The sequence below is a fragment of the Archocentrus centrarchus genome, unplaced genomic scaffold (assembly GCF_007364275.1).
Source record: "Archocentrus centrarchus isolate MPI-CPG fArcCen1 unplaced genomic scaffold, fArcCen1 scaffold_29_ctg1, whole genome shotgun sequence".
NCBI classification, from domain to species: Eukaryota; Metazoa; Chordata; class Actinopteri; order Cichliformes; family Cichlidae; genus Archocentrus; species Archocentrus centrarchus.
The window spans coordinates 2,202,550-2,220,758 of record NW_022060258.1 but is presented as its reverse complement, the minus strand read 5'-3'; the positions used below and the strand labels follow the sequence as shown (position 1 = coordinate 2,220,758).

Here is an 18,209-nt window from a genome sequence, read left to right as displayed (position 1 = left end):
GAAAGTCCCCACACTGAGACCTGCACTTCACCTGCTCAGCATCTAGTAGGCGCAGACAGGTGGAGCTGGAAGAAAGAAAATTTTTTTTAAATGTCATAAAAAAAAAAAAGTGTTTGGGAGAAATTCAAATTGGCACTTTGACCTTGGCCTGTTCTTATTTTCGGCACTGCAGCGCTTGAACAAACAAGTCCAGTGCAAAGTTTTCCCTCTCGACCTGTGTGCTCGATTGTGAAAGACACAGAAACACGAGTGCAGGATGATGTATGAATTTGTTTGTGCTGGAATGTGTGCCCCTCCCAGCAGAGCTGCATTCGACAACGTTTCGGCGTCCAATGCGAGTGTTTTTCCCTGCTGCGCAGAAGCTGGCAGGCAGCGGCTTGTCTGTTAGAGCCGACCAAAAGGCGCACACACAAACCTGGACTCTGGTTTTTCACAGTAAAAGTAGCTAGGTACATTTACTCAAAGTGTATTTGTAATTGTACTGTCTGGGCTCTTATCTACAAAGATTGTTACTCTTTGATGGGCTCTCAGATGATTCGTGTCTCTTCAGTTATTCTCTCAATCAGGAAACAGAAAAAAAAAATGGACAAACATCTAAAATGTTAATGTGCATAAAAATAGCTTTATTTTCAATAAATCAGAACCAGCATTCAGAAACCAATGATTCATTGGCTTCACTGATGATTCACGTGTGGTATTTGTGACATTAAGCAGCAGAACATACCCTCCCATGTTTGCCGCACCAGACCCGGGCCGACCACCAGCTGCTTTTTGAAAAAGTTTTTTCCTCTCATGTAATCTAATCAGATTTATTCCTCCGCCTGGGTTTGAGGTCAGCTCACTCGTCCCGGCACACTGAAGGACACGGGCAGCAGTATTTTCCTGATTATCAGGCCTTTAACAAGAATCCAGACATTTTTGTAACTGTAACATTTTTGAAGCATGAAATGTCCCAAACTATGTAAGTAATAAGTAACTAATAATCAACCCGAGGTCTGCTGACAACAACATGGCTCATTGACACAACATCCCCTGAATGACGAGATGTACAACAACCACATAATCAGTCCTACACAAAAAAACACCATAAATACAAATGCAAAAAAAAAAAAAAAATCTAAAAGATAAACATTCTTACAAAATTAACACAGAAAGTTTCAAAACTATTTGCCTCTGAAAATCTGAAACTAGTGTATATAAAACTTTTCAAAAAAATCACATATACAACAGCTTAAGGGCAAAACACCCAAACCTGAAAGAAGGCAATAAAATAATTTGACAGTTAAATTAATAAAACATAACAGAGGGGAACAAGCTGATCTACTGGTGGGATAATAAAATACTGGAGGACATTAGAGGAGTTAGTATTAGCATCGGTAGTATCAAAACTTACATTTACAGTAAATCACATGAAGGTTACTGCGAGGAAAACAAGAGAAAAATAACAATTTGGCATTTAAATATTTGGTAGATATTTCTGTTGCCAGAACACAGCTGAGTACCAAGTTAATATACATTTTTTTTATTTTTATATGACTATGTACAAATCCTTGGTAGACCAGCCTGCAGGCTGCGTCTGCAGCCCAGAAACATGAGCATCAGATCGGCTTCAGCATTTGCTCAGAGAACTGTGATTGAAAACATAAAAAATAAACAGCAAACAGTCGGTGTAGCTTATTGAGAAAAGCATGAACCCCATGATTTTTAAAAAATAAAAAATTATATATATAAATTACTGGAAATGAGCAGTTTCTGCAGAGCTCAAAGTTTACACTGATTAGCACCTCGATGCTGAAACAACTGAAGGAATTAAAAGTTTGAACTTGGCAAATGTGGTTTTAGGTCAGATAATCCACTCATGTCTCGTAAATATAAGCCTACAGTTAGCCTAGCTTAGCACAAAGGCAGGTGCAGAAGCAGCTAGCCCGAGCTAACAGAATAACTGAAGAGCATGAGTTCTCCTTAATCTTCATTTAACAAAAAGAAATAATTTGTTAGACTATTCACCATCAATGAGGAAATTTCAGTTTTCATGCAAAAAAAAAAAAAAAAAAAAAAAAAAATCCCAAAATGTAACATCAGTGTAACATTAGCTGGGAAACGTCAAACTGACAATGCTTAAAAAGTTGGTTTGCAGCCCTTTTATTTCCCACATTTTGACATCGCGTCTCATTACAGTCTTTAAAGGTGACAGGTGTGTTTTGTTAGCTTGGAGCCTGGTGAGCTTCCCTCTGCTTTCACGTTGTAAGCTAAACTAACCACATGAAGCTGCTGGCTTCATATTAACAGCTCGGATATGACGTCTTAACCTCGAACTCTCTGCAGGAAAGCGAATGAGGGAACATCACAAAATGACTGAGTTCACTGTTTTGACTCTAGGCACAATGTGGATTATAGCGGTAAAACAACTCCTCGCCGCGGAGGTGCACAGTGTGCTCATAGGTGACCTGGGTCATCCAGCATGGACAAATTCCTTTCAGGGATTAGTCTGACTCACTTATCTGGTGCTACGTGCTGAGGAGAAGCCAAACATACCAGGAGGTTTAAAGAGGGGGACAAAAAAAAAAAAAAAAAAAAAAAAGTACTTTAAGGTCATTTTAATGAACTCTGTTGCGTCTGAAGATTTACAGAACATGAACTGGTTCATTGTACAGTGCACAAACAACACTTCTATACAGGGTTTGAATTCGTTAAAGTCAGCAGAAAACTGAGGCACAACTTTCAGATTAAAACCAGTTTCAACTTTGTTTTTCTGATCATGGCATTTCTTTAAAATAATAATTATAAAAAAAAATAAAAATAAAAAAAACCCTCTTCAAAGTCTTTAGAAGCTGCAGATTCAGAGGAGAGAATAAATAACTGGACCATTAAAGTACCGTTTTAGTGTTTTTAAAGGAAAGAGGTGAAGAGTCCTGTTCTGTTGGAGAGAAAACGTGTTGGTGGCAGCTGAGATCGTCCACTCCTGTTGCTCCTTTTCTTTTTCTGAGAAGACCAAAGCAAAGTCTCCAACTGGTTCAGAGAGCACCAGTAAATCAATGCACATCAGGGAGGAGGAATCAGTTAATCGATTGTATTGTTGGGACTTCTCTCCTGATTTACCCAACATCACTCCACTGGAGGAAAGTGAGGAGGAGGTATGATGAGGCACGGTGAGGCCAGACCCTTGCATTTTTAAGGGACTACGTGTGTGTTTGTGTGGTTGTGAGTGGAGGTGGAAGAGCGGGAGGAGATCAGGGTCTATGCGTAGATCTCCGTGGTGGGGGCCTTCTTGTAGATGGGCTTCTTCGACAAATCGTAGCTGCCCTCATCCTTCTTCTTCATGCGGTAGATGAGGAAGAGGATGAGAAGAACAGCAAACATCAGGCCGACGGCGAGGGCTGCAATCAGAGCTAGAAGAGAGAAAGGAAAGCAACAGGTGAAACTTTTTAAACTGTGACAAAAACCTTTAACTCTTCTACTCCATCCATTCGGGCAGCTGTCAAGATTGCAATGGCAATCCATCTCATAATTTGCAGCCATCACACCCGGTCTTAAAAATCTGGCACAATATCCATTGTTTGGCATTCTTTAAAAACCAAAAGATCAGTTATGGTTAATTAATGTTTAAAAGACGAGATAGACAAGTACTGACCTGCAAGGAACTCCGTCTTGCTCAAGATGCTATCCTCGCCAGTGTGGGACATGAGGACATTGGATAGCTGGTCATCTCCGGGATTCTCATTCCTCAGGTGGGGGATCTGGTTACTGTTCTTGACAATTTCCACCTCGTTGACAGTTGGCCGCACCGGGCGCTCTGGCTCAGGGATCTTATTGTCATTTATGTCAGGCTGAAAAGGAAGAGAGAAGAATTTGAACTAAGCAAAGTTAATAAACCAACCAGGAAAATGAATGGTTTCTACTGATTTGACCACAGCAGCATAAAAATGCATACAGGAGGCCGAGAATAAGAACAAAATGCCTATCATGGGAATATTGGTCAAAGCTATGAGCTATGCTTTCTGCATCAGTGAAGTTTCTGCTGTATATTTCAGGTTTAAGTGTTTAAATCTCACTATTCAAGTGCATGACTTCAATCTCCAAATGTAGAAGCTTCTCACCTTAACTGATGTCGTGGGCTCAGTGGGCATGCTCGTTTCTGAGGAAAGAAGCAGATCTTTCCTTTAATCTTACAGATTTTATATAAAAAGTTAGAAATCACTGCAGTGTTTATCATCAGGACCGACCTCTGTCACCAGATCCAGAGAACTCCTCGTAGTCTTCATCATCATCATACAAGTAATCGTCATCGCCGTCATCTGTGAAGCCGAAGTCTGAGCCGGTTGGGGAGTGTCCGGACGCCTCCAGGTCGCCGCCGCGTGTCGACATGCCAACTGCCTCTGAGGTCTTCATGGGCATCCATGTCTCCGTCTCCCTCACCTGCTGGGACACCAGACACAGAACGAGGCTCAGAGGGACTTCATCTAATCAACAAAAAGTACAGCTGAGGCGTTTCCACAGAAACTGGAGTGCAGAGTACGGGGGTGGGGTGGGCTGGGGGCTGGATGCCCAACCATCGTCCTTCAACTAGCAGTCACTGTAGTTACTGAAGCTTAACGCGGTGAGGGCACATCAGCCTCCTTTAATCACATTACAAGAGTTAATTTCATTGACCATTTGCCCGGTAAGCTGCAGGAATGGATTAACACACACACGCCTAATTATCATGAAAGTGTGCGCACACGCACACGCACACACACACACACACACACACACACACACACACACAGTTAATCAGCATTAAGGCTAAAACAACAGATGCAGAGCAAGAGAAACAAGGTGACAAAAGCTCAAACATATGTTCCAAAAAGCAAGACAGTCAAAATCCAGTTTCCAGCTCCTCGGGGGTAAGCGTATTTCTTTGTTATCTTTTTATAATTTAAGTTGAACCTATTTGCGTCTGTGGACTGTTGGTTGAACAAAACAAGATATTTTAAGACGCCAACTTGAACTTTAGAAATTATTCAAAAACAGCTTGAAAATTATGTTCTAAATCAGTGCAAGGTGAACACAGGAAATATGTCTGACTGATAATGAAAACCGACAAACAGGGAGGAAACCATGTGATGTTTTTGTCTGATAGGAAGCAGCCAATTGAATTTCCAGGAAAAGAAGAGTGACAATTATGTTGTGGGGAAAACAAGAACAAGCTATTATTTTCCTCTGCATTGAGATTTCCATTTAGTGAGAACAAAAGCTGACCACAAATCACACTGGAAACCTTCCCGGATATCCCACAAACATCCTCATTCACTTTCTGCTCGTCTCTCACACAGATTGAGTTGCGTTGACGTCATGAGTTCTTAATTACTTCCATCCGAGTCTTGGTTTTAAGGGTTAACCCAGCACGCCCGGGGCCTCCCTGCTTTGTGTGTGTGTGTTCTCTCAGATACTCGGCGTGGTAACGATGTGTTTGAAGGTAATCCTCTCAGCCGCTGCCTTTAAAAAGCAGAGGAGAAAAAGGGGAGGGGAGACCCCATTGTGACTGCACAGGGGCTTCAAACAAAGGCAGCCATTTTACTGTGACTCCTCAGCAACAAGGTGGGCTCACGAGGACTCCCGGCTCCACTCTGGTTTCCTACACTCGGGCCTCCCGTGTTTGAACTCCCTCTCACTTTGTTCCATTTCATTACTGTTTCTCTCTGCATGTCTGAGCGCCTCGTTCCTGCTTTTACTTACAATATTTACACTTATGTAAAATATAAATGCTACAAGCCCAATTTTAAGGTGTTCCCAGTTCCTTAAATGTGAACAGATTTTTGTGTTTTTAAACTTCATCTTTTGAAGACTGTTGGTTGAAAAAGACTTTGAAGAAATGAGCCATAAAACTTAATCTGAACAGAATGAAACTTTAGTTTTGTATAAGCTAAGTTTTACTGTCTTTAATCCATTACATTTGACCAACAACTAGATTATAAGATTATTTATAACTGATGAAAACGGCTTGAATGGAAACTGCAATTAGACGTTTGTGTTGCATATCTATTTCAACACAAACTTTAGTTTTTCTTTTCATGTCTTTTTTGTGCGAGTGCTGAGAGGCGCAGGAGTAAAGTATCCCGGCCGAGGATCACTGCTCTATTATGTTCTCATTTAAAGCCCATACATGAGCAGCAGGGAGCCGTGATCCTGTATGTGTGCATTCATGCCTGCCTGCCTTTGTCAGTAATCCTGAGCTGTAAAGTGGTGACTGCTGGCTCTTCATTTCCTCGCAGCCATTCAGAGTCCTGCTGGAACACGTCCTCTGAGTCACATTAGAGGAATTACGCTCATTCAGACCTCAGTGTGGACTCGTATGAGTCAGGGTGATTCAATCAGGTGTACCAGCATGACTCACAGCCCTTCATGTTTGTTGGATTTGACATCATTCCCCTGAGGCTCATTTTCCTTCAGTTTGTGGTTACAGATGGTTTTAAAAGCCCTGGAAACATGATTTTTCAGCTTCTTACTACAAAAGCAGTTTGCTGGTTTACTTGGGGGGTTGTTGTGATTTATTGGCAAGTTTTATGTGTTTCATCAATGATATTCCACCCCTCAGACTTCAGGAACCTTAATGGTCTGAACTTTAGTCTTTTTGGGGGCGGGCAGCAACCGTTTCTCTTTGCAGGAAGTATTTTTCTTGCAGATTTGATTTCCACACAGACAAAAAGGTGAAAGTATGTCATGTCCTTCCGTGTCCTGGGAAGTTATAAAAAGCTCCTCTTCATGGTCCCTCTGACCTTTAACCCCTCTGTGGTGAAACGTGGATGTTTGTGTCCCCGGAGAGCTAGAAGTATACGTCTCACAGGCTGACTGAGGCCTGTCCCAGCAGGCCCGATCTATTCAGCAGAGGAGAAAAGATCAAAAGCTTGTGGATTCGTTATGTAAGGCCTCTGAATTTAACACCGCACCATTACATGTGCGACGTATTCCAGTTTTACTATAGTTTCGGAGCTGCGACGTGATTCAGGCCGAGTCTCAACAAAAACAACCACACTGTTCCAAATCCAGGAAAAACAAACAACAACAGAGCCAAGACCGACCTCCAGAAGTCTCAGTTTCTGCAAAAACTGTCCAACGTCAGCCTGGAAACAGCTCAGCAGGGAACATGTGTGTGTGTGTGTGTGTGTGTGTGTGTGAACATCTTCTAAAGCAGCAGGGACCGGCAAAGAGAGGACAGAAGAGCGCCTGAGCTAAGGTTACATAACAAAGTCGACATGAAAATCAGCTCTCACTCATTTTACTGAGTGATCCTCTGTCACGGCCGCAGCTGCTGTTCTGAGGAGCAATGATTAAAATAAAAATAATAAAATTATCACGATCTCCTAAACCCACCAGTCATACCCTCGGGAAGGAGGAGTACCCATTAGTTTAATATTACTTCTAACTTTGTATTTTATCAGACTTTTACTGGCCCACAAAAAGCCAGCTGAATCACTTTATAGGCTAATCTGTAAGAATAGAGCAGTTTATTAGTAATGTGCGGGCTGACTGCACACAGACAGTATGCAAGAAAAAACTGTTTGAGAACCTCAAAACAAAAAAGTTTACACAGTATAGCCATGGTGTTTTTAAGTACTGTATAGTGTACTTTATGAATAGACTATGTGAAAATGTAGTGAATCTAAGTGAGCCCCAACCTGACGAGGATGAAGCCTGCCTGCTTTTGTTTTTGGATGACTAAAATTAAACACATTAGCTGTTCAAAATTACGACCCAAATACACTTTTCATTAACTGATAGTTTACTGCACTAACCAAAGCTGAAGGCTGCCCTGTCTTTGTGTATGAAACTCTTTACTTTCCCTTTTCTCCACTTCAGCTCAAGTTAAAAATTAATTTAAACCAAAACTTTATCTGCCTGGAACCTCTGCCACAAACAGCCTCAGTGGACAGATTATCATTGTTCCTTCACATTAGGCTGAATGTGTTCATTACAAACAGCCTGAATGGGCTCAGCAACACAAAATCCGGCTACGTGCCGCACCGCAGAGCTCACTGTGGTTCAGACGGAGGTTGCAAAATCTGCACACAGACGGGAAAACTCAGTAAAAGCCAAAGAGCAGAAATCCTGGAAGTTTTGTAAGACTGTTTACTGAAATAAAATCACAACCAGCCATTTTAAAGCCTGTTAACAGATCCCCATTTTGACCTCCATCAGTGATTCACAGCCTCGTATGTTTCGGCCTAATGTGCAACAGCTGATAAGCAGCCGGATGTGGATGGCAGCCAAACCAATCAACCAAATGGATTCAAAGGAAAGAAATATGAGCTAAGATTTCTGTTTGAGGCTCCACTGTTCATCCCACAGCACCAAAGCTTGAGTCACTAAAAAAACAAAAAACAAAAACAAACTCCGCCCTCAGCTTCATCCTGTTACAACTCCAACTTCCTCATCACTCAAATAAACAAAGGTCAAAGGTCAGAGTCATCCAGCAGCAAAACAGAGCTGTCCTTTGTTTAATAAAACTGAATTGAGAGCTCGTTTCACCACGTGGTGACAGCCTGAAACGTCACCCATGTGACCCAGACGTCATCACACACAACAAACAAACCCAAGATAAAAAAAGAAGCTTCACTATTAGAACAGACAAAGCTTTAAATGTGATAATCACTCCAGAACGACTGGAGCCATCCGCTTTTTCAGATTTGCCTATGAAAGGAGGGACGGCATGCCATCGCCCCCTCCCTGTAACTGGTGAAGACTCTGTTTCTCTCACACCTCCATCCCAGCTCTGGTCTCATCTCACCCTTGTTTATCCTGCCCAGCATGGAGGTCCTCAAACTTTCTGACTGTCCACATTCACTAAAACAGACAGTCTGTCAAGAGACCCGCCAACCAGCTTTAGGGCCCGTCCCTTCTATTGATGCCAAACAATGCCAGTGAGCATATCAATGACTAAGGTAACTGGGGCTAAGCCTCCCTTCATTAAACTCTGGAAACAATTCCTCCATCTGCCAATAAAGAGAGGGGCATCTGGTCCATTCACACGGCCGAATGATGGAGGTACAACGCGTGAAAGGATAGGAATGTGCTTCCTTATTCTTCGTCATGTCCAGCCTCGCCTGAGCTTTGTCCAGAGAAGTGAGTCTTCCCCCTTGGAGGCCAAAACAGTGTTAGTCGTCCTTCATGTCTCCATTTCCCACCCTGTTTTCCAGCTCGCCCCCCCTCACTGCCTGGTGACACTTGGGCCAGCAGGATTTGCACCAGCATTGTGTCACCTCATCTGCTGGTAAGATGCCCTTCGGACCCCTGAGGCAACTGCCAAAGGAGAGAGTTTACAGGAATCCAAAGGAGTAACAATTATGGGGTTACTGTTTTATTAAAATCGTAAAGTTGATCCATTTCAACAAGTCTGGTCCTCGAGTTTTAGGCCTGAACGCAGTCTTTCAAAATCCTCAGTCGTCCTCGAACACACACCTACCTTTTGCTTTCTGCTTTGACAGCCGAGCTCCAGATTCTTCCCATCTACGCCTGATCTATCTATAGCGGCGTTTCCACCTACCAGCTCCACTGAACTCAGAGGCTCCATCCTGACAAACGCACTTTGAGATGAGTGTCACATCCTTTCAAAGACATGGCTTAAAAGTCTGGAAATACCTAAGAACTTCCATTCCACCGCTTCCCAAAAATATGAAGGAAGGAAAGGAGGGGACGGGAAGAAGCCCTTTTCACAATAATTACTTTAGCCCTTTATCTCCATAAGCACTGCTAACCCTGTCTGTGCGTCTTCTGTGAAGCTCTCTAAAACCCAGACTCCTGTTAGCATACATGTTAGAAACAGCAACCTGCTGCTTTTGGTTGCAGACCGCTTCAGCTGAAGCCCATGAACCTAGAAGAAGCACGATAGCAGGCCTGAGCAGTTTGTCCTGAGCTCGTATTCGAGCGTCTGTGTGTGCTTAGAGTACTTAGGCTTCATTGTAGACACGGCAGGAATGTGGTGGCTGAGTCGCCGAGGTTTTGGCTGCCGAGCCGACCCACATGGAGGAATACATTCCTCAGTGCACCACACACACACACACACACACACACACACACACACACACACACACACACCCCCGTCATAAAGGTCCGTCACCATTTGCCTTGTTTTAGCTGCTTTAAAATGATGAATTTTTTTTGGTTGGGTTGCAAATCTATTTTTTGATGTTCAAGTAAACATCTTTGGGTCCTTCCCTGAGTTCTCAGGGGTTTATAAAAATCTGCTGCTTCTATTAAAACAATAAAAGCAAAGAAAAGTCTAAAGTAAAAGCATCTTTCTGTTTGCTTAAATGTCTCATTTAAGCCTACCTCCTTGCTTTAAATCAAATGTAGTTTAGACAGAGTACACAGCCGCTCCCTGTCTGCGAGTTAATAATAATCAGCTACAGAGCTACACGCTTTGTTAACGTTTGTGTTCTCGTTATTCATACTGTGACTCAGGGTGACCGATGAAGCTGGAGACTGGAAGCAGATCTGTTGATCAACTGTGACTGTATGTTGACACTGTGCTAATGGGTGTGGGAGGGAGGCTTAATTTGACTGAGCTGTATGATAAACAAAATCTGAGGTCAGGTTTATGTCCAAATTTAGCCAAAAGGACAGTTTTGTACATACTTAAGTAAAAACAGCCCAGTTGTTTACTTAGATGACATATTCGTTGTGCATAAATAGAATGTTGATATTTCCTGTTTTCTTCTTATTTCCTGCTCGTAGACTGATCTTTAAGCAGATATGACCTTTCCTTGTAGTCTACTGGCCTGTAATGTCTCTGATCCACGGCGGCGATGCGCTGCCTGAGGGAGTGACATTAAAGTGCTGGAAGATGGAGCACGTAGGGCTTCAGTAAGAGTTCGACTCGCTGCAGGCGTTCGCCTTATTTGTCCAGAAGTCGAGGATTCAATCACAAACACGACAGGTTGGGCTCGGCGGCGGCAGGAAATGACCAATAAAATCTGTGCAGATAACATCGCCACAAACCCTCAGGAGGTGCTCATCAAAGCTCAATTAGGCCTGTCGGCTGAGAATAAATCGGCCCGTCTGTTGCACAGCTGGCTGACTGTACAGCCACTGTCTTATCCAGGAAGTCTAAGAGAAAACAGGTTCTTCATCACAATGAAATGCTACAATATGACTCACTTCACAGACTAATATTTGTCTTTATTCACAGGAGGACAACACCAACTGACTGAAAGTAAAACTTTTAGGAGTTTATGCCTGTTTCCAGACAAAAAAGCCCACATTTTATGTTAGTTCTCACAGAGATGGTATCAATTATATGTAAAAATTAAATGAAATGCTAGTAATGTCTGTGGGAGTGCTCTGCTTTTATTTTACGCTTCACTTGTACAACAGAGTCACTTTGCTAAAACCCACAATGGACAAAATTCTCTTAAAGGTCTTCTCAGGTCTGTGGCTTCATTAAAAAACACTTTCCAATGACCAAAACTTCCAAAGTTAATCATTACTGAACTTAATGGATTAGAAATAAATGTAATATCCTGTGCAGTTAAAAGGTTAATGTGACGGTTGCGGTCTACAGTCGAGAGGTAAACCTCACACACACACAATTCTGAGACACACACACACCACATCAAAAAGATGCTGTACTGCTGAAATGCATGCGAAGAAGGAAAAACCCTCACAGCACCCTAAAGCAGCCTGTGATCTCTGCTGAGTGAGTAGGTACTGTTTACAGAGTACGGGACACAAATTAGATCAACTGGGTTTCTTTTGTGGGAAGTAAATTTCCAGATGAGAATCTGCAGAAATCCCCATCATCCTGTGAATGAAGGGCGAATTCAAAGTTACACTTCAGTGTAATGTTTATACAAACAGTTTGATATATTTCTGTCAAAACACCAAATGTAACATGGATCCAGCTGTTTGACAGGATCACCTGGCACATTTGCCTTTACTACCCAATTGTGTTGGATTTCGATGACGTTCCCTCAGGCTTTAGGCATTTATGACTATTTTCTAACAACGGGCAAACTAATCAATAGTGAAAATAATGGTTACAACCAGCCACAAGTGAATCTCTGAAACAGCCCCATTACAGATACATTAAAAATACTGGGTCGATACTGGATGTCCGACTGCCTGCCTCTCTGCCTTTGGGTGGTGTGCTTTATCATTTCTCATGCCCAATACATGTGCTGTGGACAGGTGCTGATAGCTGCAAACAGTCTGGCTTCAAGCCTGAAACAAACATCTGCAAGAGGATGACAAGCAGACTGGGACAGCAGAGGCTGACAAAGAGCTGCCCTCCAACCTCACACTGATGTGTTTCCCAGAGGAACCACAGTGAGGCTCACATTCCCCTGCACTTCTATATTAAAAAACAAAACAAGACACAAAAAAGCGCTCCAGACTGGAGCGTTGTCCGCACAGACACTTTCATCCTCCCCAGCAATAGAATCAACTTATAGACCCTTACTCTTATTTTGAAAGTTACAGCCAGCCAGCTAGATTTGCTCCTTCCCGTCTCTTGCAGTTGTGGCGGACAGACTCCTACTCCACCATTTGGGACCACAGACAGTAACAATATTCCTTTTCCACGCAGTTTGTAGCAAAATCTCCAGAACAGAACGAGGAACGCTGTTGCCAGTTGTAGTCCAAGATGATGGAGTCAGAGTTCGTTGGCAGGATAAGGAACTTACTGGAAAGGCAGCTTCGCTGTTACTTAGTGACAAAAAGCAGGGGATTACTTATTTAATTTAAAAAGCACTGCCACAGTCTAATTCTGTGGGAAACCCTGGACTGTGTATAAAAGACTGACATAGCCACAGTGAAGTCCAGCTCTGAAACCTCAAGCCAGACAACGAGATGAAGTGTACCACTTTTTTTTTAAAAAACACTTCTATTAAAGCAGTGAAACTTTTCCTGTGAGATTTTTGCTTAATTGCAAGAAAACCTTTTTTAGAGTAACAATACAGCACACAGCAGACCTTTGTGCTTATAATATGAGACTCCTCGCCATCTTTAAACTGCCCATTTCTGTATTGTGCTTAACTAAGAGTCAGCTGAAAGTGATATAAGCAGAATAGGAGGGGGTTTTATGGTCGACTTCTGCCCTGAATGCATTCAAATAGTTCCCGTTACAACTGCCAGAGTATGCAGCGGTTGAAAAGGGGTGGAGGGAGTCCGGGGGATCGGATTCGACTGCACTCCATCGTGGGCAGGAAGGACAAAAACCTCCTCTCTCTGTGTGCCAACATTCCTGGGCCCAAGGGGATTTTATAGACCAGCGGGCAGCAAAGCAGGAACCATTATTACATCCTAGTCATAGTATTTATCATGCTCCCTCCCCACACCCAGTCATGCAAAGGAGACAAAAAACTAGCCTTAAAAACCTGCTTCATTCTGGTGCAAATGACTGGGAAGGGGGGCAAATGCAAAACCAGCCTCATTCCAACAAGCTATAAAACAAATGGACTCAAAGGCAACAAGCTGAGGGTTCGTGGGGCAACAAGGATTATTCCAGGGCAAAGATGATTTCTTTTTTTACCCTGATTAACCACAGTTATGACTTTAAGGACATTTGGTAAATTACAGCATAAAAATGGTGTTGTTAATTGCATAAAGCCACAAAGCGATGAAAAAGTTAACCCTGTTTTCTATCATTTTTATTGTTTGGTAAAACAAACTATTTTTTTCTGCCTCTTAAACAAGATGTTATTTTTCTCTGTTTTGTATCATAATTAAAGTCATGTGTTTGGAGTTTTCTCAACATTTCAGAGAAACACCCTGCACACCAGCTCAAACACTGCGCGGTCTTCTTTCCTATCATTTTCACCTTCGCCCTCAGCTGTGAAGGACCATACATGGGCTGAAAACGCTGAGGTCAATGGAAAATAAAAAGCATGGAGAACAGGATTTGTTTGGCATGCCACTCTATCTTGAACAAACTGATAAAAATGGACAAGCTGACCAAAGCAAAATGGCAACCAGTTCCTGCTGGCATCCAGTTGATATGAAATCCAACTCAATCCCATGATAAAAACATTCCTGTCATGCCTGTGGCTCTCAAAAAACCCTTTTCTGCATTCAGAGCATGTTCTATTGTCAGGTAGAAGAACATTGTTATTGATTAGTGGGGAACGCCAAACCCACATACCAATAATGACCTCGGTGGGTAGAGAGAAAAGGCCACAAGGAGGGAAGAACTGTGATAGCTCAGAGGCCAAGTATGCATTAAAGGAAAGAGCAGCAAAAGAGAAAAAGAAAAAAACAAGAGGGAGAAAAGAGGTAAATATTTGGAGTTTGTTTCAGGAAGGAAGGGGGAATATTTTGGTGGGAAAACTCAAGGTGTAGCCACTACACTATGCTAGCTGTGTTCAAGAAGTGGAGTGTCACTTATAAAAAGGCCCTGGGGCCCCATTGAGACCCCTCCAAGTGTGCAAAATCCCCAAGAGGGCCGGTCAAGGTCACCAAAGGTCACATACCAGAGGGGATCCAAAAGAAAGAAGAGGAGGAGGAGGAGGAAGAAGAAGAGAAGATACTTTGAGGAATGTAACAGACTGTAAAACCCAATCAGACTGCCATGTCTCATTCCAGCTCAGCCTCACAGCAAAATGTACTCCAGCAACACCTACAGCCGCAACCGAGCAGCTTTCAGAGCCTCAACCAAAAACCACTCCAGCTGACAAATGTGGACTTTAAAAGTGTGAAATATTAATTACATGTCCAAAAACATGAATCGATATATTTCACAATCTAAAGTTAGACTGTGTTGATAACAATCTGGTCCTGGATTAGCATCCCGGACCTCACTTCTTCAAAAAACTGTGCCGTATGTCAGGCATGTAGTTAAACCTGCTCTTACTGCTTTTCACTCATTCTCACCATTTGTATGGGCCAACTGGGCTGACTGGAGGGGGGCAGGGTGCATGTTTTTGTATGTGGGTGGCATCAAGTGGGCCGCGGATGTTAATGACACTAAAATTGATGACTTAGAGCAACAAAACAGAAGCAACGCATCGTCTCCTTTTAGTCTTCTGTTACTGAGCTGAAAGAGCAATGTGTGCGGGTGAAAAAACATAAAAAAAAAATATAATAACTTCTTTGCTCCAATTTATGCCAAAAACAACTGCTTGTGAACAGTAAACTACCAGAAAAAGAAAAGCCTTTCAATCCAATGTCTCTGTAACTTTCACAATGTCTTGCGTTGCCTAACAGTCCCAAATCCAGTTGGGACTGTTCTGTTTGCAACAGCAGGAAACATCAATCACCAGTAAATACAGATCTATAGACACTGCGGAGCTTTCTTAAAACGCTTGCAACAGGTCAGTTTACCTGTCGCAAAATATAATCCAGTCCCAGCTCCCCTGGTGAAGGCATTTCATAGATAGTTAATAAGAACTCATCATCAGCGTGGAAGGGGCGTGACATGGAAAATCCCACACAAACGGGGATTTAGCGTCTTCCAGCCCAGCGAGTCTCCTCACAACACACAAATCCTACTAATTAAAGTCAACCTTTGTGCTAATAACACAACAAGTCCCCATTCAGGTCTCAGGTCAAAGGAGTCTGCACTCTTACTTTACGATGTTAAAGACAATAAAAACTCTACAAAGCCACCAAAAGACAGTCTGAAATGCATCCGTTTTATTATCAGGGAAACTGTCTCTTTGATCAAAGAGCCCGAGTGTCTGTGGGATTCACCCTGAAAAAGCGACCCCCACCGGGGCCCCATTCGAGATAATAGCACCCGTATCCCAGGAGAAGCTAAGTGGCTAACAATTCTTATTTGGGTTAAACAGGGATAGGACGCGTAAATCACAGCTTTCTGGGTCCTGCTGCTAAAACACAATTAGAGTGAACCTCAGCGAGCTGGCGCTGCCAAAACAGAGCAATAAGTTTTTAAACTTCGCCCACTCACAGGTGAAACTACTTACCGACTCTGAGAGCACGGAGGCGGCAGACAACATCAACACGAGGCACAGGCTGAGCATGGCTGTTCTTCTTGGTACTTCACAACAACGGATCAAAATTGCCCTAACAGGTAGTTTAACGGTGATTTATAGCTTTAAAACTGCGCGGTACGCGTTTTCAGTGTCTCGTCGTTGTGTTCCAGTATAGTCCAACAAATGTACCGTAAAGTTGTCCACCTTTCGACACCTTTATCGTCTCCTGTAAAGCTTCTCTCCGCCGCTGCTGGTTCGTTTAATGAAGCTCTACCGGCTCATCTGCCACTCTATAGTTCATCCGGACCGACTCTGTCCACCAATCAGCGACCAGCCACCAGGGCGTGACGTCTGGAAATTCAGCATTGGCCACGCCCCTTTCCTCCCAGAGCTCCCGAACGCGATAAACTTCATTAAAAACAACTTTAAAAAATATATTATAAAAACAACAAAGAGATAAAGTACGTAGCAAAATACATAAATATTTTTATAGTAAACTTCATAAGATTTATAAATACTGCTTTTTTTCTTGTACGTTTACATATTGAAGAAGTATATTTAAGAGTGTGTGATCAGTTACAATGAAGACGGTGTGCTGGAGTTTCTGTGTGGATTCCTCAGTTCCTCGGGTTGCATACTAACTGACCACCATCTTTTTCACGGGGTGCCACTAAACTGTACATATACTGTATTCTAAACTTTCTGTTTCTACATGTGGTAAAAATAAATGAAATAAAGGTTCATATTTATCAACTGTGCATCTATAAATCATGGAACTAACTTTTAAGTCCCTTCAGTGTTCGTAGATTGCCCTAATAAGTGTTTCATTGCAGTTATCCAGTGTTTTTTGTTAACATTTGTTGTTAAAAAATGACACAAAGAGGCTCTGAAGAAGGTTTTAATGTGACTCCCTCATAGTCACAAACAGAGGAATCACAAGTTAAACCTCTGAAACAGCCCAGAAGTTTGAAGTAAAGATGCCAAAGAGAAAACGTCAGCTGGTGTTCATACTGAAAATTCAAGTGGCAAATGGGATTTTTAATGGTTCCAAGGGGAGAAATACACACATCCTGTTGCTTTTATCCACTTCTGTTCCAGTTATCTGCTGCACTGATAATAAAAAACAGCATCACAGAGTCTCTCAGAAATACATATGGGGAGGGGTCACCACTCTGTGAGGTTAAAAAAGCCTTTCTAATGTAAAACCACAAAACATTTGGGGCCCTTGCAGTACACCATTAAAAGATTTAGAGAATCAACATTAATCTCTGTGTGCTGAATCAATCAAAAAAGGGTTTCATTAATTCCATGCTAAGAAGCTAATGATGGCTCCTTTTATCACCAGCAGAAAACCACAGGGTCCTATCTTATCTGACTCAGTGTGCTGAGGCCACAGAGACTCAAAAGGCCTGATTTTTTAACCTGTTAACTGGCAAGGGCCCGCCCCCGGGCCCTCTGTAGCGATTTCCGACTTTGAAGCCTCATAGCGTCACAGTAACGCTGCCGTTCGCCCTCACGATGCTTTTATATGACAGACTAGACCCTCAGAATTCGATTGACACCTCATTTAGCCAATCATGTTATGAAATGGATTTTCCAGAGCCAATAATATCCAGAGAGCGTCATGTGACATTTAAGGACATGCCCCCAAATGTTCTCCAATCGTTCTTATTGGTCAACTCTAACCTGAAATCTAAAACCACAGATGGATAGCCAATAAAATTCCCGACACGTGGGTATATGGCACTATGGGGTGTGTTTTCACATGAAGGCATAAACTCCCTGCGTATTCAGTGCGTATTTGCTGCGTCCTCCATGCGTAAACCAAACAGGAAGTAGGAGTCTATGCGCTGACGTGCATAAACAGTATTTACAATGTTTTCTCTCGGCAATGGATTGTCAGAATGCATCAAAAACAGACTACATTTATTCAACGAAGTGACTAAATGACTCACGAGAGTGGATTATTTTGTATTAGAGAATGTCGTCGCTGATTTGACCAGTTTTATCGCTGCAAATGAACACCTGTTACTCAGAAGGCAGAAGGTAAGTTTTTTTCTCAGCTCGTCCTCGTATTATATGCCGTTCTGATGTAAATATGTATGTAATGCTGAGCTTGGCATGCACCATTACACAGAAAATATAACCGTGCGCCGCTGTGGCGCCACTTATATTGTGTGTTTGCGTGGGCGCTGTATAGTGGTGTGATTTACGTATTGAAATGTGCCAGGTGTTTGGGGGTAGGGAAAGGTGTACTGTAAGTATCGATTGGGGGTTTCGTGGGCTTCTCTATTACGTCAGCATCAC

At 42.5% G+C, this 18,209-nt stretch overlaps 1 protein-coding gene across 2 annotated transcripts; it reads right to left on the bottom strand.

Moving 5' to 3' along the window:
- Positions 1-595: 595 nt before the first annotated feature.
- sdc4 (syndecan 4) lies at positions 596-16,238 on the bottom strand. Of its 2 annotated transcripts, none has more exons than XM_030723865.1 (5): positions 15,894-16,238; positions 4,224-4,419; positions 4,098-4,135; positions 3,632-3,827; positions 596-3,389 (listed from the first exon to the last, which is right to left on the bottom strand). In XM_030723865.1, the coding sequence occupies exons 1-5, from the start codon at positions 15,948-15,950 to the stop codon at positions 3,238-3,240; spliced, it is 639 nt and encodes a 212-aa protein (XP_030579725.1). In that variant the 5' UTR covers positions 15,951-16,238; the 3' UTR covers positions 596-3,237. The 2 variants fall into 2 exon arrangements, with proteins under 2 accessions (XP_030579725.1, XP_030579726.1); XM_030723866.1 differs by having other exon boundaries at positions 4,224-4,416; positions 15,894-16,235.
- Between the last annotated feature and the right edge of the window lie 1,971 nt (positions 16,239-18,209).